Source organism: Crassostrea angulata, chromosome 6 (genome assembly GCF_025612915.1).
Source record: "Crassostrea angulata isolate pt1a10 chromosome 6, ASM2561291v2, whole genome shotgun sequence".
Taxonomy (NCBI): domain Eukaryota; kingdom Metazoa; phylum Mollusca; class Bivalvia; order Ostreida; family Ostreidae; genus Magallana; species Magallana angulata.
The window spans coordinates 8,266,588-8,293,063 of record NC_069116.1 but is presented as its reverse complement, the minus strand read 5'-3'; the positions used below and the strand labels follow the sequence as shown (position 1 = coordinate 8,293,063).

General features: G+C 34.5%; 2 protein-coding genes across 3 annotated transcripts in view; one reads left to right on the top strand and one right to left on the bottom strand.

Moving 5' to 3' along the window:
- The window catches only part of LOC128189274 (CDP-diacylglycerol--inositol 3-phosphatidyltransferase-like), a 33,775-nt gene extending 20,837 nt beyond the window's left edge, over positions 1 to 12,938 (bottom strand). The window contains exon 1 of the mRNA XM_052860829.1: positions 12,928 to 12,938. The gene's annotated coding sequence lies outside the window, so the exon portion shown is untranslated. The remainder of the gene's footprint in view (positions 1 to 12,927) is intronic.
- Positions 1,336 to 25,613, top strand: LOC128189272 (dentin sialophosphoprotein-like). Of its 2 annotated transcripts, none has more exons than XM_052860824.1 (6): positions 1,336 to 1,650; positions 4,869 to 5,979; positions 19,009 to 21,729; positions 22,038 to 22,070; positions 22,768 to 23,844; positions 24,013 to 25,613. In XM_052860824.1, exons 1-5 carry the CDS (start codon positions 1,513 to 1,515, stop codon positions 22,800 to 22,802), a joined length of 4,038 nt encoding a protein of 1,345 aa, XP_052716784.1. In that variant the 5' UTR covers positions 1,336 to 1,512; the 3' UTR covers positions 22,803 to 23,844; positions 24,013 to 25,613. The 2 variants fall into 2 exon arrangements, with proteins under 2 accessions (XP_052716784.1, XP_052716785.1); XM_052860825.1 differs by having other exon boundaries at positions 1,509 to 2,042.
- The last annotated feature ends 863 nt before the right edge of the window (positions 25,614 to 26,476 follow it).

Genomic DNA, 26,476 nt, shown 5'->3' with positions numbered 1-26,476 from the left:
ATATTTCTCTGTGTGTGTTTGTGTGGGCGTGCGCCTGTATATGCGTCGTGTCAGAGACATAAATAACATTATTTTATGTCTCTGGTCGTGTTTAATGAGAGTTTTCAAATTCATCAAACTACAGCGGAAGCGTATTAGCACCTCGTAATTAAAAAATTCCAAGTTTTAAGTTGGAAATTCAACTTTAAAGCTGATTTTTCCAACTTTTTTGTTTGAACTAATCTTTTGTTAATTAAACAGTATACATTTATCACAGGCAAAGTGGGCATAAACTTATTGTTTATGCCCACTTACGTCTGAACTAAAAGTTTCCATGTAAGTATGTAAGTTCAAACGTCTAAATGTGTTTAGTATCAGATATTAAATATCGAAACAATTTTGAATCAAATGTATGAATATAGATATGATAGTGTATATTGTCACAGGCAAACTGTGCGTAAACTTATAGGTGTGTGAGTCTGAACTAGAGGTTTTCATATAGATATATAAGATTAAAACGTTTAAATGTATTCAGAATCAGATATCAAAAATCGAAATTATTTTAGTCAAATAAATGTCATTTTAATATGTAACACAGACCATTTTCGATTGCAAGACATAGTTTATTTGATAAATATAGCTAAAAATACGATTGCATAACTATCATTAACAACTCTTAACTATTTGTAGTTAATATAACGAATTTAAATAAAAGTTTACAGATGTGAATCTATATAATTTATATTTATCAGCAAAATCTATTGCTAACGTCATTTGCAGACAGATAAACTTAGATGATCATTCGTAAACTAAATTACAAACGTAAAATATAGTTGTATTGATGAAAACTATAGTAATCGAATCTTAACTACATGTATCTACATTGTATATAGTTTGCGGTTTGTAAACTATGTACAGTGAAGTTAATAACAATCGATAAATTTAGCTCATTTTGTGAATTTGGCTTGCTCTAAAACATCACAATGTTAATTAACGTCGTTATTTATAGTCTGCTATCCTTAAAATACAATTAACAAACGATAAACCTGGTTCATTGACTGCGAAACTATGTTTTAAGCTATTTTTGTGAATTTTCCGTGCCCTTGATTTCCCCAAATGTCACTTTATCTTAGTGTACAACCGTTGGATATGGTCTTACAAATTAAAACTATATAGTTAACGAATAGTTAACTAGTTTAATATAGTTTACATTCGATTAACCTGGTTTATCAACTAATAAACAATGCGTCCAGCTCGATTTTTGTGTATTTGGCGTGTCGTAACTGTCATGTAATCACCCCACCTCTACATCCACCAATGAAAACGATCATATAATACACTTGATGTCTTTATTCATTAATTTATCATTAACCTTTGACATCAACAGATAAAATCTTGTATGTATACATGTTCATGACACAGTAGCCCTTGACACGATTTAAAGCAATTTTGAATTTCGCGCGCACAAAACATTCTCGCGATTCTCGTGGTTTCTTCTTGGCGACAGAATATCCAAAATGGCTTCACGATAAAATGGATAACGACGCCGAAAATGTGGAGGAAAACGAAAAGTATTCATTTCTCCTTGCTTCGGCAATAAGAAACGAAGACCCGGAACAATTTTTCAGTATATACGATTCAATTTTGCCAAAAAATCTCCCTGACATACAGGTAAACAAGCACTTGTACACTTAATTTGCGGTGTAATTTTATTTTCATATCGGTCTGAAGCACACATTTGTTTATGTAAGTCTATTGAAGTCTAATTATTTGTGATATGATTTTCAGAAATAAGAATAAATGTACAAAAACATATTTTCAAAATTTTCTTTTGAAAACAAACGTCGGAGTGAGACGACATCGAGTAATCCCCCTTTTTATCTGCAATTTGCAAACATTTGCGTGGGCCTGACCTGTGTGTACATATTCATTAGGTGTACATAGTCGAATGACAAATTGTAAACCTGAAGCAGTATATGACGTGTCTAAAGTACTTGTTTCGTCGAGAAACATGTTCATAGAAACAAAATACAGTTCAAAATGACTCCAATTTTGTTGAAACAGTAAGTGTATTTGCTGCAGAGCAAGTAGGGCAAAATTTTCAAGGTAGGCGGCAGTCTATCCAACATGTCTGCACCCATGTTGTAAGCTCTCAAATATGGAGACGACACAATTCTAGCCTCCTGTACATAGACAGCTTCACATTGCAAGCAGTGTGCATGCCAGGGTTGATTTTATTATGTTCACCTTCTTCTAATTAAAGAGATGAAAAGAATGCAAGAAATATATTTAAATTATGTATTCGAGTAAACAGACAGTTGAAAATGGCATGTACATACGTACTACATTGTTAAACAAATGAGTAAATAAGTAAAGTGAGCTGTCAGATTTTGGAATACTTTGTTCAGACATCAGTTATGGGATAATTTATGAAAATGCTAAACAGTATAGTATCACCAAATGATAGAATTATAATCTTTCTGATGTGTTATAAATACCTATTACTTTGTGTGTGTGCAAATGTTCATGGTTTAATTCATAGTTATTTGTCAGTGGAATTGATCTGTAATAGTTTATATCAAACATGTTGTGATTTTGTCTATCATAGTGTGTGTATGTCTATGTTTCCTTTAAATTAGAACTATAAACATATAATAGGTGAGAAAAAGTATTGATCGAGGAAATTCTGGCCAATACTTGGTATCACCAATCAGAGTATCTATTTATTAAAAAGTAAAGAAAAGTCAGATTTATTCTTAGATTGGTTGTTTTTTGTGAGGCATGTACATGTATTTGATTGATAATGATATATGAATTCCTCGATATGAGCTCAGGAAATTTTATATGACTTGGTATGTTAATCTGTCACTAGTCTTCTATAATCTGAAATATCTGTTGTCGTCCTTGCTTTCTTTAACGAGTTGGATACTTGACCTGCCAATAAAATGTTTTCCTGGCATATCATAAAATGAACCAAAAAAACAAAAAAAACTGCAAATATCTTAAACTGTATTCTATCGCTTGAACCCTAGTGTCAAATCCAAGGACAACCCCGATGAAGTATTCCAAATGATAGCCTCACAGCTCTCATCATGGATAAAAAACTGGTGTTAATTTTATATTTCCTTATTTAAAAAAACATAATGTTCACTAAAATATTAATAGATATTGTGTTGTTTTCCCACAATTTTACACTTACTACATGCCAATAGCATGATATCAAAGATTTTTTACTTACTATTTGTTGCAACACTTGCTTTAACGCACAAACTGAATCCTCTTCCTCTTAAGAGCAACAATGTCAGCATGTAAACATGGCTCTATTGGCATGATACTCCTGATCTATATATAATCATAATGCGTTTAATTTATTTCCTGATTTCTCAAATCCCTCATCTAGGTTGATAACCCTATTTACATAGGTTAATCAAAAATATATTATAAAATAAATAAATGAATAAAGGTGCATGATTCAATTATTCTTAGTGATTGTTTCTAGGGTCCTATTTTTTTTAAAAAATAACTAAATGACCTAAATATATATTGGGTTGCGCTAATTTTTTTTACTACATTGTGATAAATGCTGTGCAGCATTTTAACCAGTATACTGTTACACTACTAGTATCAATTTAATGGAAACCTTTCACATATATATTATCTATGTGATATCCACCTTGGAGTCACCATTCATTGATATACTGATACATTGAAAACATAACTAGTTTGAGTTGAGAGTTGGTAAATGTGAAACACTTTACAACTTTTTCTATCAGAATTTCCTAGTTTGTTTAATGTGTATTATGTAGAGACTCATTTGAAAACTTCCAAATGATCACGCATGTTTTAAAAAAGACGTTCTGAAACAATAAAACTATGTAAGGCATGTCAGTGATTCTTAAAGAGTAATCGTTTTGCATGAACACAGATAGTAGTTCGGGGGTGAGACACATTTTTCTGTATTCATATCTTTATATTACATCTACTGAGTATGATTCCTATATTTCTTATGAAAGCTTCTAAAATTAATTCATAGCTCTAGAGAAACAGCCAGATTGAAATCTACACACCCAGTTTATCAATTGATCAAAACCTACAGCGACCAAAGGAAAATCACAGACTGCAGGAAATAATCATGATGATGTCATACTCAAATTCCCATAGAAGACGATTTGGCTGTTCAATCTTTTAATAGCTTGCGTACTGATGTACATTAATAATTTGGTTGATTTTTCTTACTTTTTTCGATAAATTTATTCATAATTTTAAAGAAAGATGTAAATTTAAACAATAAAATGCTTTCTTTGGTGTGTCATGCTTATAAAAGTAGCGATCATTGCAGAAAAAAATTACATAACCCACGTAAGCGGGTTATACATATTTTCTGCAATGTTACCACCTTCATGTCCCACATGAATCACCAAAGCAAGCATTTATTGTTTAAATACCGGTATTAATAATATTTATGTCAGGATACGATATATATCAGGGTATCTCATTTGATTTGAAATTTTTTTTTCTGTGAAAAAAAACATAACATTTCCTCACAAATTAAACCAACTTGTTAATTTAATAAGTTATTTTTCTATTTAACTAATTGATGTAATCTTTATTGATGAGTGTTTTCAATTCTTATAAGATCATATCTTTAACCTTGATATGAAGATAAATCAAGAATAGGAAATAATTTTTGAGTGCAGTAAATTGTTAAACATTTGGCTAAACCATGCATGTGCTCCTGAGCTGCAAAATTGAAGCTTAAAAAAGAAAAAAAAATTAAACAGCTTGTAATGTGATCCTCATTTTGAATACACTGTAGTCTTTTGCTAAATTACAAGTCCTCATTAATTAATCTTGATTCTAAGATTTGATGATTTTTTTTCTTTTTCTAGGTAGAGTTGATAAAGAGCAGGGCCAGAGAGATTGCTGATTTTCCAGAAGACGAATTCAGTTCTTTGGTGTTGCGAGCCCGCAACTTTAGCTTGGCGAATAACAGAAACAAGATGTCCTATGATGTGACTGCCACAGGAGTGTACAAAACTGAGGACAAACCATCCAGTGAGGACAATGACGATGACTTGGACGGGGTACAGCTGCGGCCACACGGCGGATGTTGTCCCATGACATACCAGTCCTCGCCTTTCAGCAGGCACCAAGAGTCTTGTATAATTGACATGGAGCAGGTTGATAAACGCACGGACAATGATTCTGGTATCTGTAATTCTAGTAAGGCCACCACCAGCATTGGCAGTTACTCTGATCAGGACAGTGACGGAGATGATCGGGGCTGTTTCGATTACTACCCCTCGTCTACGGTCAAAATAACCACACCCACAACAACATATCATCTGGACTACGATGAGGCTCACGAAGTGGATTCTGATAGGAACGATATCGAGTCGCCTAGGAGCGGGAAGGGAAGTGATAGTGAACCAACATTTCAGGGAGTTCAGATGAAAACTTACTCTCGTCGAACTGTTCCCAATCATGACGATGACTTTGAAACAGATGACGACAGTGATAATGATTCTAGAAACCTGCATCAGCGGTTATATGGAAGGGAGAGAAGAAAAAGAAATATTAACTACTATACACCAATGACACATGAAAGATATGAAGAATATGATAATACTAGTACTTCCACTTTCTCTTTTGAAAAGAGTCAGATGGCACTTAAAGATCGATCAGGGTCATCTTTACGCGATGTGGACGAACCAATCAACTTTCCCATGTACAGCAGACATTCCAATTACCGTGGCAGCACTAGTAGTGACCGTGTAAGAATTGAGAAAAACAGTTATCGGCGAGATGGATACGGAAATGATCCGCCATTTGGCCAAGGATTGGACCAACTGAATAAGGTTGGAAGTTCTATTGGTGAGCTGATTTCTAGCACCAAACACACAGTCGATGGAATGCCAGAGGGCAGACCCATTTCACAGAGTCTTGATCTAGCTGCTGAGGATGGGAAGAAAAAGAAGAAAAAGAAAAGAGGATCGAAAGGTATTAAATTTTGGATCAAAAGTTTTTTGGATTTTAAGAGTTATCAAATCAGTCTTTTTTTTACTTTTAAGTCTTTATCTAAAAGACAGCAAATTTAGTATAATCACAAGAAACATAAGCTCTTTCAGGCTTGCATCATTTTTGTTTTTGCTTCTGAGTTTTAAATACGTATTCTGATTTCAGCTTTAACCATCACTTAATTTGCTTTTAAGCAATAGAAGACGTATTTTTTTTAATGAATAGATCCTGGAGAGCTTTTAAGGGATTTTAAAACTGAGGTTTGCCGTGCCTGAAGTACTTGTATACAGTTAGTACCAGTTATTTTGATGGCGGCCACATCATTTCCTGACTAAAACTTGAAGCAAATTTAGTTGTTAAGCCAAAATTATCACCCTGCAGAAAAAGGAAACAACTCCGTATGACTTGCCTTATAAATATATATATTTAAGAGTTCGGTCCATTCTGGATTGTTGATATTATATTATGATATATATAAATGCTGGTGATTTTGCATACATTTTTAGTGTTGTTAGATCTTTAAAGATACCTTTACATGGAACCAGTGACTTTGTAAAGAGTTTGTTTTACAAGATATGATCAAGATTGACAAGAATAGCTATTAACTTATTCCCTTTGTCAGTCATCTCATGATCTGTGTAGATATGCATTTAAGATCCGCACCTACCTATATTATTAAGTCAAAATTTATTTTTATATACATATTATAATTTCTTAACAATTGATCATCATGGATTTCTCAAAATTTAATGTAACAGAGGTTTTACTTATCTTCATAACAGTCCTCTCCCTTTGCTTACTGTACTGATATCCTTGTGAAATATCATATTGTGATATATTCTACCTCTTTACAGAATATTGGCTTCAAGATGGTCTGAATTTGTTTTTGTTGAAACGAACTGAAGGCTCTGGCAAGAATTTCAGATTTTCTGAAATAAAGGCTAAGAAGTTTGAATATATATATGCCTATATTTTCTATAACAAAAGAATTAAATCTGGTTCTTTTCAATAAGAATGGAAGTAGAGTTACTCAGTGAAGAGTCTAGAATAAACTCTACAGAAATATCACTAATCACAGTATGTGACACACACTTGTATACAAACAGCAATGGTGATTCTTGTCCCCAATTTCTGATTATGGTAGCTGGCCACAGTGAAGTAGGGTTTTCTTGATTCGGAAATCATGCAGGGTTTGTTTTTTATAAATTTGATGTCATTTTTACGAAATCAAGGTTTTTTTTGGCATTTTTTTAAAAACATGTACCAATCAGGAAATCATGTTTTGCCTCTTCCTCTGCTTAAAATCGTGGTAACCCTGTCTAAATTGGGAAAGTTGTTGTACATGTATGAGTTTATTTTAAGTCACAAAAATCTCTCAGATGTGTATGTGTAAGTCAGTGTATTATCAAGTTTCCTTGAATTGTAGACCAAGATTTTGAAAAGGAAACTTTAAAAAGAAAATATTTCCTTTTGATTTATCATGAAGACTTAAAATAAAATAATGAGTATTCAAGTGTTAATGTGTAAACTATGTCAGCTTTTGTCATAAACCAGTCATTTAAGTGAAAAGTGCAATATAAAACATGAAACATTTGTACAAATGAAATGATTGCAAAATCTTAGAAGATATACTGGTAGGTCATTAAGATTATGCAAAGAATTAAATTATCCACTGAGTGAAATTTACCATTAAAGGGGCATGGTCATGACTATATTTAGTCAAATTTTAATTTTCTATTTTTCTTGTTTACACTGCCTAAAGTAAGCATTCCCAAGGATCAACCAAAATTTGGGTGTCAGTCATAGAGTGATAAGCAAGATACAGAGCTCACATTTCTGTTATGTAAACAAGGCTTGTGCCATTTTTTTTGTTTACATTTATTCAATACAGTGGTAAAAGTTCTTTTTCAAGCTGATTTTTCTATCTGCTAATTCGCTTTGAACAAAAACAAACAGTTCCTAGCATTTGTCACATTCATTTTAGGTCAAAAACAAAAAATGACTTGAGCATTGTTTACATAACAAAGAATTGTAAGCTCTATATCTTGCTTATTACTTTACGACTGACACTCAAATTTTGGTTTACTATTAGAAATGCATTACTGAATCAATGTAAACATTAATCAAAGTACTGAAGATCTGACGGGAGTTGATTTTGTCGATGTTTATTTATTTTAAAATCAGTGATATGTTATTTTGCATGACAATGTACGTGTAGTTTTTAATTTGAATTTCGCAAATTTTTATAATATGGATTTCACGACTTTTTCGACAAGAATGTCGAGAAACCCCCATATGAATCATGTTAGATAATATTTAAAGATAAAATTAATTCAATCAAACTATGTATCAGTAATAGAAATATTTCTCAAAAATTGAATGGATCCAAGCAATATTGAACTTTAGTCTCGTTCAACCAAATGCTCGGCTGACACCGTAAATCTCCGACAAGGATTCACGGAGACAGCCGAGCATCGATATTGAACTCTGGCATAGGAATACATACGACTACAAAAAATATTTAAAATTGTTCGTACCATTTAAAATCTGATTATTTTCAAGGTATTTATAAATAAGTTTCCTTGAAAAACAATGCTTTAGCATACATTACATCGAATTTATTAATTATTTTCAAGAACTACGTCTTGTCAGCAGTAATTATTTGTGCTGAGGTCCAAACACTGTTTCACTTTCCGTTTGTCTGAGTAACTGCATAGGAGAGTTGATTAAAATCAACTCCCAAAAATGGAAATGATAGATTTTGACAACAATTTTTAAAAACCATAAGTCAGTTTGAAATTAAGCAATTTTTTCTTTAAAGAAGTGTTGAAGGTCTGATAAAAAAATCTGGTCTGTATTATTTGAGCTATAAGGAAGGAAGTATGGATGACTGTTTATATTCTGTTTTCTGTAGTGAACTCTTTGTTATTGTCTCCTATCTCTGCTCATTGTCTTAGGTTAATTCTTGTTTGATATCTACTTTAATACATTTGAATAATAAGGATAAAGATCTTACATAATCTTACCGAGTATTGAATTACATACAACTTGGACATGAACATGTATTCTTCCTGATCTTTGTATGGTAATGATGGAGGGTTTTTGTCTGTAATTTGACCTTGTGCATTATGAAATTCACAATGCTTCTATTGCTGATAGCTTTACCATAATTTATAACCTTTGCCAAAAGTTATAAATCATAGCTTTAACATATTAATGTAAAATATTTACCATAATTAGTATATCATAGCTTAACTATAATTTAAAACCTTAAACAAAAGTGAAAAACATAGCTATACCATAATATAAACCTTTAACAAAAGTGGTAAAACATAGTTATAAATACATAGTTATACCATTATGTCCATATACATAGGAAGGGCAACTAATAGAGCAGAGACATTATATTTGGCAAATAAGATCATTTGTACATTTATGAAATATGAAATGCAAGCAGAAAAGGAAATTAAACTGATGAAATTCAATAATTAAGTTCCTTCTTCCCTTATAATTTCTTTGTTAAGATATGATAAAAATAACATGTATGAAAGATATGATGAAAATCAAGCAATGATTAAAAACAAAGCATTTTCTTGCCATAAGAATATTTATGATTCATGTAGTTGAAAAAAACTACAACAATTAGGCCACATAAAATTAACATTTAGATTCTCATCCTGATTTGCAAAAAATATGGGGCGGGTGGGTGAATTTATTTTTTTTCAAATATCTATTTAAGTGTTCATGTTTTTGAAATAACTACTCTATTTTTTTTCTAATTGTTAATGCTAATGTGAGTACACAAACCAATTTGTAATCTTTTAATACCATTTTATTTGAACTGTTAATGCATGTAGATATTTGTATCCAAGATAACAAACATGTCTGGAATCAAACAACGATAATCCATATGTCAAGCAGCCATTGAACTTTTTTGACTGCATACTGAGCCAGATTTTTTCCCTCAAGTTTATTTCCACAATATTTTTTTAATAATTAAATTAAAATACATTGAGGATGGCCACTTTCAGAGGGGCAGGTGGGGATAAGAATCTTAAAAAGAATATTTTATGTGGCCATATCAATAGAAGAATACAGATATTCACTTTTTTTTTCCTAATTCACATGTGAAATACTTGGTATAAATACAGACTGTCCTTATTTTTATATTGTGTTATATGCCATATGTTAAACACAAGAACCTACTTTAAAGGAGGTTGCAAACATTGTCTAAAAACATAAACAGGAAGATGTTTTTATAAACATGTTAATGTCGGGATTTTTCTGTTATGCATGTGTAGGTGTCGTAGTCAACATCGCAACACAGGAAGGAAAACAATTTAAGCCTTTAGTACAAAATTAAAGTTACAAAAAATGATCTCCAAAATGTAACTCGTGCTAAACATAGCTGTGATAGCTCCAGACCTGTCCTGATCTATTTATAGACCTTATTCTGGGCTGGATATATTTGTGATCCCGATTAAGAGAGTATACATACATTGATCATTGTGTTACACATAAGAAGGAAGTATAGTGATCCGGGTCTAATTCACTGTGTTCGCCTGAGCCTCGGCGTACTCTGTACATTGTAGGCTGTATGCATTGACTGTGGTAGAGAGGTATTTCCTGGGTGAAGTCAGAGAGGATACAACTTAATGTCAGAAAGATTTGGATTTTATACCATTACATGTAGATAGACAAAAAATGTGGAGGCAACTTTGTTGAAAGTTGGGATTGTTTGTTGAGTTTGTGCCAATTCAGCATTCCTACCTGATGTGGTGTCGGCGTTGAGAATTGCGTCTGGTGACAGAAAAGAGGCTAGGGGATTCAGGATGAAGTTAAAAACCTGCCAGACATCAGAGGAAGAGATGGACATTGATGGTAAGGCTCTGACCCATCTGTGGCATGGATTACATTTTGTGGACAGGTAACATGAATAGACGATGCAGGTGTTGCTGATAGCATCAGGGGGATAAGTCAAGATACTGGATGTCCAGTGTGTTCACTTTGTTTGGTGTGTTCAGTGCTAAAATGGAAAGCAATACATGTCTCCAGAATCCAGACAGGTCATTGTATTTTGAATGCCATCACTTCTTTACATGTTGAACAGTTTTCAGAGTAGTGTATGTTACTGGTATGTAGCATGATTTTGGTGAATTAATTGTCATATACATGTAAGTGGCTTGTTTTAATGGTTCATTTCTGTGGAGTAGGGGTTATTATACTTAGTGTTCATAACAAAAATAAGATGAAGTTCAACAACCTAAACTCTATCCTGATGACATTGGCATTTGAGTTCTCAATAAAGGAAAAGATATGCGCAAATATGTTACTTTCTTCATTTTTCTAGATTGATTGGCTTTATAGGATTCAGTTGTTTGTGCCAAGTGCACTTGGAGTGTATCATACAGAAACTTGGCATCAGACAAGGTAAAATAGTGAGGAGTTCTACAGTTGGTGCATGTAGCATTGTGTGATGTGGCAGGGCATTGTGTATATACTGTCCTTGAACATTGTGAAACATGGACAGCGGTCCTTCACCATCACACTTAAGGCTTGGTTAATGTATTGTGTTTACACAGGCTAAATTTTATTTAGTCAGCAGTAATGCTGTTGAATTATTAAGCTATTTAACCAGAAAAGATGAACCTGTTGACTGAAAAAGCAAGTGTCGGATAGATAGAAACCTCAGCTGAAGTAGGTTTGAATGTCATTGTGATTTATATGATAACCAGGAAGAATGTCCACCGTATTCTAGCTTTTAAATACAGATTAGTCTCGCTTACTGATTCAGATTCTTTGAAATCTCTTTATACTGGTACTTTCAAGGCAATATAATTCAAAGTGAATATCCATGAATATGAAACACCAGTTTTTATCATTGAGCCTATGAAATGTTATTCATGTAATAACAATACATCACTATAAAGACCTCCATTGTTTGACTCTGTATTATGAACAATGAAGTCATCAATCTTTTCTTTTGACATGTTATTTTCTACCATGAAAGTTGAACACTAAATGAACTGCACAACTCAAACCTTTTGACTAATTGATGTAGTTTTGCGCAATCATCATAAAAATATTTTATCATGATAATGACATCATGTGAAAGTTTAATAATTTTGTTTTTAAGAAAAAGGATAATAGATATTTATTATTTATACTCTGTCCCAAGATGTTATCATATTTATGCAGAGTTTGAAATAAAAAAAACCCCACATTTCTCCTTTGAAATGTTCCTTCTATCTTGTTGGGTTGAAGAATGCAGCTTAAAAGAAAAATAAATTTGGAGAATTTGCCTTGCAAAGGACATGTATGCAAGTACCCATTTATTAATCGTTGAAAAATAAGACGAGATGTTCGAGAGATTCTGAACAGAAATGAGATGAAAAAGTTTACGAGTTGGTAAGAAACGGATTATAGATCTTGTTAATAGTTAATTCATTTCAATGAAGGAATCTTTTTTTAAGTCATTTCAGTGATGGAATCTTTTCTCTATGTACTATACAGTTGTACTTCTTTGACATGTTTAAAGACATATAGTAAGAGTTATCAAACCTTGGTGAACATTGTTTTGAAGTGACTTGATGATTTTAAAAAAAAATCCAGTTTATGTTGAGTATGTATAATTCATTAGTACTATTTGAAATATCCAATATTTTTAGTACAACTTGAAGGAAGGGACATAATTATGGCTGCCTTAACTGCTCTGTGCATGTTGTGTCAGCATTTGATTATGAAGGTAGAGGCTTGGATGTGCATGTCAATGTTTTGCCAGAAGCCTAATGAGGTCTCTTGCTGAGACTGGCAACTGTGATCAATACAGCTGATCAGAAGGTGCTGGTCAACCTATGCCTACTGAATCATTATTTCTTACTGCCAGTATTAAAAGACAGGGTTTTGATTGAAGGAAAAAAGGTACATCTCTGTTGTCAAAATTGTGTGTTGAAAATCAGTGAGGGACAGGTAGGGGGACAGTAACACCTAAGTTAATACTTTTAATAGCATTATTTAATGTGGCATATTGAATCAAATCAAATGAATACTCTTTTTGTTTAAAGCAAATCTTAGACACCGTGGAATTATTCAAATTCCAATTTTTGTTGATTGTGGGGTTTTTGCTTATTTGTGGGGATGCTAATTCATGGATGTGTCGGTTTTCAGTTTCAATAAGAACACTTTAACCTTTCAAAATTTGTTGTTGTCAAGGATGTAAATTCTTGGGGGAGGGCTACCCACGAATACCTTGAAAATTGAGCCAGCGTGAATTCTTATGATTCTACAGTATGAAAACTACAACTGAAAAATCAATTATTTACTGGATGGTTTGAAGGTTAATATATCATTACTGACAAATATTACTAAACAAATTAATTTGAGACGTGGGGGAGAGGGGTACAAGTAGTCCTGTCTGACAGTCAGACAACCTCTGCCCACAGACCCAATCTCAGCTATAGCAGCAGCAGTGCTGTAATGCTATGCAGGTGATATTGACTGATCTTCTGTGTATATATTATCAATATAGTAATGGCTGCCCACCAAACACACTAGTATACAGCCATGTTTCTCAGTTAGACAGTGGCTTAGGCTTCCTTCCAGCTGTCCAGAGGTGTTGATTTGTGGAGTTGTTTGATTCTCCTCCCACCCCTGTAGAGGACCATTGACTGTTAGTAGTGTTCCAAGAGGATGTCACTCTTGTTTTGTTGAGAACTGATGTTGATATTTGTGATGTGATGAGAACTCATGTTGATGTTTGTGTCATTTAGTAGACGCTTGGAAATTACATGAAATCTAAAGGTAAAGACACTTCTTAATGCTACTTATTTCTTTAGTCACTGATTGATTTTACACTAAATCGTATTTCGATATTATCAGATTTAACAAATTTGGAAATTTGTTTTTCAAACACTGATGAAAAGAAAATCTATAGAAAAGGTATTGGGGCTCAGAATGTTTGCATGACAATCAATCCTCTTATACTGAGGCAGATTTGGAATGACAATGACTATAGGTACACAGTGAAAAATTTTGTCGCTGCAGCTTAAGCTTAGATCTCATGGAATTACTGAAAGCTAGGGCTTGTTAGGCTCACATTAGTATTAATGGATGATATTAGTTAACCACTCTAAACGAGTCAGACTTAATTATCAAAATGCCTGCTGGGCTGAATTAATTCCAGTGCACTCCTGGGAACAGAAAAAAAACCAAAATTCAGCGCAACGGCAATGTGAATTGTTTCCATTAAAAGTACATGCACGACTCTGTGGTACTTGCAGTGTATACATGTATAAAGGATGCCTTGGGGGTGGTTCCAAGTGAGTGATGTTTTGATTAAGTCAGTAATCCATGTTAATTCATATGTCAACTAGAAATAAAACATAAAATACTCTTTACAAATACTAATGTCCTCTGAAAGTCTTCATTTAATATGTGAATCTAATGATTGAACATCTCTGGGTCTGAGCTTGTGAGTTGTTGTTGCTAGTGAGATAAACAGAACATCTTGATTAGCTCTCTGTTGACATATCTGTTTAGAATTCTTTTCCTCTGAGACTACAAAGTGGGGGATTTCTGCAGTGGTATAATGTGTTGCTGGGGTTGTATTTTAAGTGCTGATATTACTATCTCTGAGATATGCATAGCTCTGGGATTTATGGACATCTTGCAAGTATTGATCCAAACAGCAGCTGAAAAAGATCAATGTGAAAAGCATGCATAATGTTAGCAAACAAGTGGAGGAGAGATGGCCATGCAGGCAGTACAACACATAGGAACTGTAGAAATGTCCCTGTTATCAGGCAATGGTTGATTTTGTAAAGGGTTAGATGGTGGACTAGTGCTATATAACTAGAGCAGGTCATTTAGTAGGTATGTTGTATGTGCTAAATACATTGCCATGCAGTGTCATGTCTCTGGTGATGATTTGAATGTAACCTGATGTTGAGGGACGAAGAGTCCAATATCCTCATCCCAGAGAGGCCCCAGGTAGAGAGGATTTTCGTGTTTCTTAGGTAGTTTCAGAATATGACGTGGCCCTGTATAATCTCCTGAAGACTCACTGTGCACTTTGATCTACAAGGCAGTGTTATCTTTTAGGAGATGAATCTTTGTAGGATTGTGTCTTAAATAGTGTGTAATACAGGTGTAGACTTGAAGTGAATCTTGAGTATTGCCGAATGGATTAATGATGCATTGTTCAGGGGGAGGGATAAAACATGTATCTCCACTACCCTCGTGCTACAAGACTGGCTAATCAATTACGCTTGTGTGACCTCTATTTCCCCCATGCAGTATCTGGTACAGGTGAGTGAATGGGCCTTGTTTAATGGGATATGGCTGAGCTAGCAGTCCCAGCAAAAGGATACAGCAGTTACAAGCTTTATGTATTCTGACCTAAAATTTCATGTGAGGATACGACTCCATTTAGGGGTGGGGGATTTTTTGGGGGCATCAGAAGTTTTACTAGTTTCTGTGAAAGGATGGTTTTTCACATCCCTGTTATGATGATTGGTGTAAGCGAATTAAATCGTGTAATTTAATTTTACTTATAAACCTCCTCACTAAGCACTTTGCTTTTATATTATGCAATATGTAGCACGTCAGTCGATCCATCGCCTATTTACATAATGTTGGATGAAGTCCTAGATAATATACCTCTTAAACTGTGAAACCAAATAGAGAGAAAGACATACAGACAGACATTCAGACAGACAGAGATCGTTTTAATAATTAAGGTACCTAGGTACTGATGCAATCATTTTACTGCCAATACATAATTCAAATACAGTGATTTCATTTCATACATAAATATTTAATTATTCAGTTCCATTAGATTTTTATAGTTTTAGGATAAATTGCATTTTTAGGTAAATCCCTTTTGTCAGTCTGTAAATTGTGCGTTTTATTACAAACATGTCATACAGGTTGGAGATTTGTGCATTACCATGCGAGGGTTGACACAGATTATGGTTAATGTTGACTGTATGGACATAACTGTTCATTTGTAAGAAATAGGATATCCCTATTTGAAGTATATTGAAATTTATTTATTTTAAAGTTAAATAATATGCTTATGTCTGAGTTCAAAGTAAAAAGATACATTATGCATGTTTCATAAATATGATGACATGTGAAGAGTATCAAGAAGCAAACCTTCTACATTCTTCTGTAATTTTTCAATTTTGTGAGTGCCTTGTAAATACAAAGTTTGTTTTCTACAGTATTCTTTTACATCTGATACAGATAATACAGAGGTTTTTTTCTGATTCCTTTATTTGGTTGAACCTGTGCTGAAGTGATCCATAGTTTTGTCATACAAGTATGGTGTTTATCAGTACACCTACAAATTCTGAAGTGTTTTTCTCATCAGTGTTGGAATGTGGCGATGCTGGAGCATCTCCCATTTAATGAGACATTCAGCAGACAGCTACTACTTCTGGTTGTAACAACCTACTACTTCTGATGGTAACATGTGAACTGGTTGTATATGTGTGAATTATGATATAGATGTGCTGCACTGTACAAAGATTGTATAAAGCTGTGTAGGAGTAGTTTGTGTTTAATGATTTAAGTGGGCTGTGCTATTGTGGTGCAGTGTGAGGAAAGTGTATAATCTGGGTAGGAGTAGCTGTCACATGTGTATCAGTGAGCCAGATGTTATCAAACAGCATGGTAAGGTGAGGAAGGCTGTCAGATGGCCGGCCATGATAAGTGTACTGGTTTGTGATAATAGACATGGTGGTGGAGTATTTGTTGATACATGTACTGAGCTCAGCACTGTAAGTATTGACATGTTCAATTAGTGCACTGATTGTGAGCTTTATGTCTTGGAGACCTAGATTTGTTCATAATCCACGGGTAAGCCTGAGGGTGGGAATTTTCTTGAACCTGTTAAAATGTAGTGTGATTTATGTGTACCCTGTCACTGCTCCATCATTATCAGTGTACAACACCATGTGATCAGGACTCCAGACCTATCGCTTGTCACAGGCTCCAGTCCTGTATTGGCTTGTGTTTCTGATACAATCTGACAACTGTTAGTCAACATTAGTTTAAATGACGTACATAAACAATGAATGGAAAATAACCCTTGTTTTCAAACGTTTTTCCTCTCATAGTGGATTTTTTGTTATCATCCAGTGAATATTGATCGAAGATCTTGATTAACATAGTGTAATACACTAGAGGCTTGAAGTTGGATCCAGAAATCTTTAACCGGCAGAGATAACACTGACCCTTCGAGTGTTGTCCTTCTGTCTTTGTGGAAGCTGTTAGTTGTGGAGAGGAATTCCTCCACTGTGTTGCTGGCTATAACCTTGGTGACTCGTCAGAGTTCTATATTGTCTGCCATTGGTGGCCGTTCCACAGCAGAGGCACATATCCTATTGTAGTAGAGCCAGGAGCTGTGTAAACAAGCTATTCGGCTGACAACTTTTACCTGCCGGAATCGACAGTGTGTCAACAAGGTATAGTTGGGCTCTAACAACAGTGGATCACCCACTGGTAGTACAGATGTGGAGCTTTATACTTTGAATACTTCAGTGTGAGTATCTGAGTCATGTGAGTATGAATGTGACTCTTAACTTGTGTAATGTACTAGTCGGTTGTCTGGTTGTCTTCGGGAGGAACACATGATACAGGTGTAGCAAGTCACTGTACAGCTCCGTGGAGTTTTAATGTTATTTATAAAGGTGACCAAAAGGTAAGCCGGGCAGCTGTTTTTAAATTACGCCCAGGGTTTTGACATTGTGTTTTATTATTGTTATGGACAAGTTTTGCTTAGCTCCATTTGTAGTGGAATTTTATATGGTGTAATTAGATAGACATGTTTACACAAATTTGTCATTGTGGTGTACAAGGCTATTTGTTAATCCAAAATGGCTGCTACGTACATGTGAGGTTGAATAACACGCCCTATTGGCACACTATAATGTAGTGAAAATAGCAGTATTGATATTTACCTGGATGGAATGATAAAAACAGTAGTGAGAACTACATGTTTATTGATTTGTTCATCAAAGAATGCCTGATAGCCTACCGTCTTAGTGTATTGATGTCTGCTGCAGGTCAACTAGAGGAATCAGAGTGTAGTCTTTGAAAACAGTATGTCTGCTTGTTTAATCTTTTCTTCTTCCTTTTTTTTTGGGGGGGGGGGGGTGTATGTTGGTAATTTTGGTACCAGTACACATTTTGTTTCTGTCTGATGAGTAGGCCACTCATGTCAGGAATTTACTGCACCTTAGGCAATATGACGGACTGTCAAAATGCTCTAGTGTATGAATATTAATGTGTCCTGTTGTCTTCTTGAAGCTTTTATATGATCAATTATTAAGGTAATTTATGAAACCTGTTAATTGAAGAGGTCTCAACAAGCATGTGTACTTAACAATGAGTTTCTGTCAAAAGTATTCATGTTTTGTGATCAATCCGGAAATTAAGTCGTAACTAAGTATTACTGTCATGTTGAATTTGTTTTTCTTGTGGGTAACACACACTTTGTAACTGATTTTGGAGGATTAATCCCATTAGTTCAAAATGTTATACACGATATTAAGAGAGAAAGAGAGAATAAGTTTTGTAGTTGTTTGTTATGAGTGTTTTTTAAGATAAGATACTATAGTAATTGTCCTTGAGATCATATTAAAAGCTGGAGTTTATAAATGACACTTCATCAATTATTTTGTGATTCAGACATTATTTAATATTTGTGATAAAGAGTGGGGGGAGGGGGGTGTGAAAATATTACAGTATGTATATGATCAGAGACCTACAAGCAATTGATAAATTAATTCATACATTTTACACATATATTTATAATTGGCTCTTGAACTATTATAGACACTTAAAAAGTTTAAAAATTGTTAGAGAGTGCTCATTATTGAATTACAGTTATGTTTGATTATTTATTAATGTCCCAGATTTTATGGGAGAGTATAAGTCAAAGGTGAATTATGAGTACAGATAAAAGTGATATCCACAAAGTTCTTAAAACAGGATCTCTCATTGCAGATGATTTAGAAGACAAAAGCAAGAGAAGGGCGGATTATAGTGACACTGACGAAAATGGAAACCCCCGTCTAGAGTGTGCACCACTGCTCGCTGGTCATTACAAGCACATGAGAGAGCCACCCATCAAATCATCAAATCCTTTAAATGATCCGATGCGGTTTCGTCAAACATCTTATGGAACTAATACAAGAGACCTAGAAGAATCAACTTCCAATCAAGAAGGGGCCAAAAAACCTAGAAAAAAACAGAAAAAGGACAAAACTGTAGAGACCGTCAGAAGAGCAGAGGAAATAGAAAACTACCAAGGAAGGAAAGAAATAGACGAAATCTTGTCATTCATTGAAAATGATTGCACGGGGCGAAAGCCCAGAAAGGTACCCAATAACAACACAGTGGACATTAGCTCATCAAAAGCAACGGACAAAAATAACAAAAAGAATAAAGAGAGAAAGCCAAAGGTAACACCAGTAGATCTCAAACCTACTGAGAAGAAAGATAGTCAATCTGAGAACAAAGATTTCACTGAGGAGAGTCCTGAAAACTCAGAAACTAGTAATAGTAACTCTGAAATGGGAAATTCGACTGAAAAAATCAGTACTGAAGAAATTGTGACTACTGACTGCCAAAAGAACATTAAGGAACAAAATCACATTATTGCTGAGAAGTGTGTTGATAAAGACAGTAAAATGGAAGAGGAAATGATGAATGGTGATGTCATTTCTTGTGAGGAGGAGGATGCTATTGGGAGTTCTATCAGGAAACCCATGGAGCCAAAAGTGGGCAAAGAATTTGGATTAACAATCAATCACCAGGTAGAGAGGAAAAGCCTGGATATCATAGACAATACCGATGAAGTCATTAAAGATCCTAAAATTGACACCAGTCTGAACAATGTGAAACATAATAACATGAAAAACTCAAAAAGGAAACAAACTTCCACAGTGTCTGACAATAATAAAAAAGATATTGACAAAACTTATCTTGTAAAAGAACCAGAAAATCTGACTGATGAGGAGAAAATGGAAGTTAAATCAAATATAGTAGTAGACTCTGATGAAATGGAAAAGGAGGGTGACTACTATATTTTTACCGACCTTGATCTTCCCAAACCAGTGGAGGAGGAATTTCAAGTGGTCGGAAAAAAGAAAAAGAAAGGTGGTCCTGTTACAGCCAAAGAGACACAGAGCAAAGAAGCCAGTGCTGCCCAGCGTGTTCCAATCCGAGAGGAGAGGCGAAGACCTCAGAGGTCCATCACCCCACCTCCATCCTCCATCGTTACCTCCCTATCCATGGAGGCAGAGAGAAACAAAATGAGGGACCTCAGTCCATCCTCTTTCCCTGCACTTGGTGCAGGCAGACAGGGGAGGCAGTCTTTCAGAGACGGGCGTCGCAGTTCCACTGGAGATGTTCCAAAGGAAATTCTCATCAAACCTCAAGATGACAGTGATTTGGAGTCTGTAAAGTCTCTCCCTGCATCAGCCCAGGCTGTTTCCCCACGGCTCCAGATTTCTTATGCAAAGATGGCTGCCTCTCCTAAGCCAAACTGTTCTGTTTCCACTTTTCATAGTGACGACCCTGAAGATCAGAGCAATGTGTCAGTAGACTTAAAGTCTGCTGTGTGGAAGGGAAGTCACACAGAGAGGAGACACTCAATAGGTTCTAGTCCAGATGGAAAGGATAATGAAGCACCTTCCATTCGTCAAAAATTTGGAAGTCAGGAATTGGTTAAACTGGAAAAGGAAGAAAACTTGTTCAGTTCCTCCCAGTTACCTAGTTCTCCAGAGAAATCCCCTTCAGGAATAGAGGCTAGTAGATCAAACTCTTTCCAGAGTTCCTCTGTGGATAATAGTGCTGCAGTTGACAGTGTATCCAATACTGTGTTAAACACTAGTGTGACTAAAGCTAGTGATAGTGAATTCAATGAACCTCTTGAAAGTTACTCTATAAATATTACAGCACATGTGATGGCAAAAACTAATGGTGCAAACAATCAGGTGTCATCTAAAAGTCATGTGACAAAATCCTCTAGTTGTGAACCATCTAAACCAAGCAAATTACAGGTCTCCTCAAAACAGAAGGGCATTGCCAGAAGGCAAGCAAGATCTGTTGTTTTCCTGGACAGGAGTGAAAAAGACCACAAAAACTTAGATATACAATTTGGATTTGATCCTCAGCTGGATCATGAGGAACTTAAAGTGTCTGTATCAAATTCTGTTTCAAGCAGTAGTCTGCAGTCCAGTGTGTTATCCCAAACTAAGTCTAGTGAAAGTGTATGTGGTGACAATTCTAAAGAGTTCCCCCCTATTCCTGTGATACACTCCAAAAGTGTTTCAAACAATTCTAGTAGTACAAATACCAAGGACTTCAAACATTCACCAAGAAATTCCAAGTCAGCAAGTTTTCCATTAGAAGGAAAGAATGGAGTTAAGTCAATGAGTACTTTAATTTTCTCCTCAGACTCCAAGAACCCTTCTGGCCAGATGTTCTCGTTTATGAGTGAGGACACCTGTGCCCCCGCTGTAAGCGATAGCTCCGTGATCTCCACCCCCACCGCCTCCAGTGTTGAGGGCTGTGTGACAGTGATATATGGAGAGGAGTGTGGTGCAGTGCTAGGGGCAGAGTCTAAACCACCCTCAGGAGGACAGCTCAAGTACAGGAGGGAGACGGGCGACATTCTAGGGTGCTTTAATAGAATAGAAGTAACCAACTATTTAATCAGAGGTGAGTATTAAGTTTATGTTGTACTATAATATTTTATATACTTTATATAGTTATCTATCGGGCAATTATAATGTAAATACCGGTATATAAGGAAGTGTGATTTTCATCATTATTATTAGATTTCACTGCAGAGTATACAAGAGTTAATGATAAACAAATTGGAATGTCATGGTCAAATGGCTCATGTGAAGGTCATAAGCTTTTTTGTTTTGTCAGCTCTTAAGATGGTACAGATATTTTATGAGATTTTATTATGTAGCATGAGTCAGCTTATAATAAAAATAAAAAAAAAATTATTTTTTTTTTAGAATGGGAGAATGTAATGAATATGAAAGATAAAAGTAAGTATTGAGATGTGTATGTTGAGATGTGTATGTTGCATATGAACAGATACAGACACTTGACACGATACACCTCTTTTTCAACACACAGTACATGTCTAACACAACAAGGCAATGTAAACAGTGAACAAATCTTGTATTGAAATGTAAACGAGACGTGATTGAGATCCAATCAGATCGAGGAGTTTGTGTGAGATCTGGGCTTTTTTATTGATCTGTAGACTCTCACCAATTGATCGGGTCTGTACTGCCTCCATATAGCCGGAATTGTCTATTGATTAAGCAGCAATTGACATTAATTTGTTTTATGGATTAGAAAAATGAGCTGACAGCTTAATAAGAAATGCAGTCTTTACCTCTATGGAGTTATTTTGATTCTGTGGGGATGATGAGTACTGCGTAGCTGCTGATCTTAAAAATAAAGCAATTCTTCCAATATTCTGATGATATGGTTTGAGAAAGTGAATCTGCAAGCTTCGAGTAAATTAAGTATTTGAAACTGACAACACCCTCTTTTTAAGATAACACCCATAATGCAAGGGGGTGGCAAAAAAAGGGCAAGAAAATTCTCAAGCTAAACATGCACTCACACAAAAACACACATTCTTGTGTAACAGTAAATGATATTTGTGATTGTATCAGAAGTGGTTGACTTGTTGTACATGACACTTGTAATACTGATTTCTTCTTTTTGCAGATCCAGAAAGAATTCTTTTCTACAACCAGCACTAAACCTTGCTATGCTCCAAGCTTCATATTGCCTTACCTAGCCATAATGTGTTGCTTTTCTTCTTTTTTTAATATCCATTGTTATTAGAATCAAATATGTTAATAACTGACTTTTTTGATGTTTTTGTAAATAGATAGTATATTTTATATGTTCTGAAAACTTAACCTTTGATATAAACAACAGCTTTCATTTTAAAGCTTTTGAGCATTGACTTAACACCTTGAAGAACACAATAATGGGACTTGGAATTTTAGTGACATGCCCTAGTCTTGTGAAATGCTTCTTTTTCTTGTGTTTTACTTACATTCCAAGTGCTTATCATGTTTGGAATCTCTGATGGGGTAATTATAGGGTATGCTTCTGGTATTTTTCCGAGTACAATTGAATGAATGTCGGAAACTGTGCTATTTTGATGTACTTGGTTTAAATTTCTGTAATGTTTGTGTGTGGTCAGCTTTGAATGCTTTTTCATCCCAAAGATCACAATGTCTACCAAACTGTTATAAACTTTCTGTTTGAAATGCAAAGTTTTAGTTAAACACTTTTGTTTCCTAAGAAAATATGGGATAAAGGGGGAGAGCTTTCCAAGTTAGTTTTTGATAATGACTATAGGTGGTTTAAGGTTTAACATTCCTTAAAAATTGTTCATAAATGCAATATTGTCTGAAGAAATCTAATATTGGGTGCATAAAATGTTCTTTACTGTTGACATTTATGCAGAGCTTACACAATTTTAACGAATGAAAGGTTTAAGAAGCTGTGAATCCCTATTATGTATGTGTAATGTATGTATTGTTGATTGTGAAGAAGGAACGACATAGAGATAAAACAGTTGCAGGGGGGAAGAGGGGGATGTTCTATGTGTGGAATGGGAATCCCTGGGGTGTGCAGGACTGAGGGACAAGACTGAGTTCTGGATATGTGATTCAAACAATCCTCGTTCATATAGATTAATGTACTGTGAAATTCAGCGCTGACCACCAATTGGACATGTAGCTGAGAGAGGAGAGTGAGAAAAGCTGTAGTCTATACCAAGCACATCAGGTAAAGCTGCAGTTAGCCATACCCTCAATAACTTGTAAAGTACTGCTGTAAAATTTAATTAAATCTCAACAAAAGTACTTAGGTAGACATGAAACATACCGGGTACTTTGTTATGTACCTGCATGTATGTTTACTGTTTATATAATTGAATTTTTATTTCTTCTTTAGGTATAGAGATTGTACAGTTAAATGAAAAGTGTGAGAGGGACTATATGGTTGCCAGCTCCATCTTTATCAAGAACTGTTTTTCCACTGTTTGATATAGTTTTGTTTAAAATTCAGAAAAATGGAACAATTCAAAAGGATAAAAGCCACGAGATCATCCTGACTTTGTGCTTTCTTTTTCTGACCTTGCGCTCCATGTTATTTGACCTTATGTGGTTTGTGACCATCTGTGGGATGACTGGTGTATAGATGGATTTGTGGCCTCTTTTGTTAAGATCTAGTCGCCTTGTGGCACATCAACACTGGCTCCAATATCAGATTTATGTTGATATTCAAGCTTGATAAATGATCACAAGCAATGTTATTTTCATTATCTTTTTTTGTTGCATTGACTTATATTTATTTGATTTTTGCCATTGTTTTGAGTATGTTTATTAAATTCATAGTCCGTAATTGCCCTCATGTTGGTATTGACAGTCTTATTGTAGAAAAAAAAATGACAACTTATAAAATAAATATTTTTCATGTTTTTTATGAAACAAAGAATTCTGTATGTTTTATGTAAATTACCTGCAACACATGTACTGTTGTGGTTTGCAACTGGTCAACATTTCAGTAAAGTTCAGCATTTGATATCAGTTGGAAATGTTTGATGTTAGTGATCTCATGTTAATAAGCTGTCAATACCACTGTGACAATGTGTGAAAAGACACACATTCACTCCCACAGGCATTGTTATTCTTTGACACTGTTTGCTATGAAATGTCATTTTTGCGTGTTTTTTTTTTTTCTTTTTTATGCTAGTTTCTGTTTTGTAAGTGGTTTTTCCCCTCACATTATTTCATGTTAAAAAAGAACGAATGAAGGTATGTGAGGAGATGATCGTTCGAGTGAAAAATTCATCTCATAATTTGTTAATATATTGAAAATTCTACGATGGGGTTAAAATTCTATATTTACATGTACCGGTATTTGAAAATGGGGGGAATTGAAGTTTTCTATTTTTTTTAAAATAGTATATCTTTCAGTCCTAAATGTCTGATGGAAAAATGTTAAAAAGTAGGCTAAAACATAAAGTTGGAAAGGGGGTGTGTGTGAATGATGCAACAATTATGTTATACTGGTGGGTATTTTTTAGAATGAAAATATAGGTACATTGTTATTCCAATCTTTTTTTATCCTATTTATATGTACCTTTAATATTTAGAACATTGGATACAATTTTAGTATCAAATAAGTTTTGACATCTTTAAATTCATTATTTTTTTTTTAATTTTGCCACTCATTTACAGGTTTTGCCCATTTGTAATGAACCTGCAAAAAATGGATGAAAAATTATTTAATTTTGGATATGTTGATATGTTTGATAAAGAACAAACATTGAATTGTATTTTTGTTCAAGATAGTTAAGACTGCAACCAGTGTAACTGGTGTTATTGTTCCAAGTTCTACCATATTCTCAAGTATCTGATGATGACATCACTGCCAGTAGATTAATGGAAAACAAATGATCAATGGTACAATGTGAAACTTGAGAAGCTCAATATGCAGTGACACAGAGACAGATGTGTCTGGTTATTATCAATAAATGAGACCTATATCAATCAGTGTTCCGTCTTATTGATGCTCCGGGAGTGTTTGGGGGTTGTGCATTTAAAGGACAAACGTAATTAGAAAAGGAGAAAATTTCTTGAACTTTGAAGAAATCATGCAAAAATGGAGTGAGTACAACAGAGACAGCAGAAGAAGGCTGTTCATAACTAGATAAATTCTGAGTTGAGCATTGCAGATAACCAACACAATGCAGTTATTGTTTAAAGCTTGAAGATTTGTAATATATTGATTGATATATAATATTAACATATATATATATATATATATATTGTAATTGATCATTTAATATTTCAAGGACAGTTTGTTTCAGTCACGTTATACTAACCCCTTCAAGGTAACCGTGGTACTGCTCTTTTGCAGGGCAAATTAACATAATTTGATGAAATATGACGCAAGGTCAATTGTTTCATTTTTGTCATTTATTTATCTGCCTGCTAAAATTTCATCAAAGTATATCAATTTGCCCTGCAAGAGAGCAGTACCGCAGTTATCATGAAGGGTCTATTGAAGTAGACAAGGTAATTATTGTGAAACATTGTCAGGCAATGGAAAAGCAAGGGGTATGTGAGCTTGATCTCTTTTCTCCTCAACTACAAAGTTTTATTCTGTTTTGTGGTACATTGTATTATAAAGAGGAGTTGGGCAAACAAAGTAAGAAGATTGCCTGACAAATGTGTCAAAAACATTTTTGAAAATCCTCTGTAACAGTACTTGTAGATGATAAGGATATGTAAATATAATTTTACACATTTGGCAACTAAGGAATAATATAGCATTGGCGGATCCAGAGGGGGGGTTCCGGGGGTCGGAACCCCCCCTTTCTCTGGGACATATGATTTTTTTTGAAAGCGTA

Coding starts and splice junctions, on each gene's coding strand:
- LOC128189272 (XM_052860824.1), top strand. CDS start 1,513: ATGGATAACGACGCCGAAAATGTGGAGGAAAACGAAAAGTATTCATTT. Junction 1,651..4,868: donor AAAATCTCCCTGACATACAG/GTAAACAAGCAC, acceptor TTCTTTTTCTAG/GTAGAGTTGATAAAGAGCAG. Junction 5,980..19,008: donor AAAGAAAAGAGGATCGAAAG/GTATTAAATTTT, acceptor CTCTCATTGCAG/ATGATTTAGAAGACAAAAGC.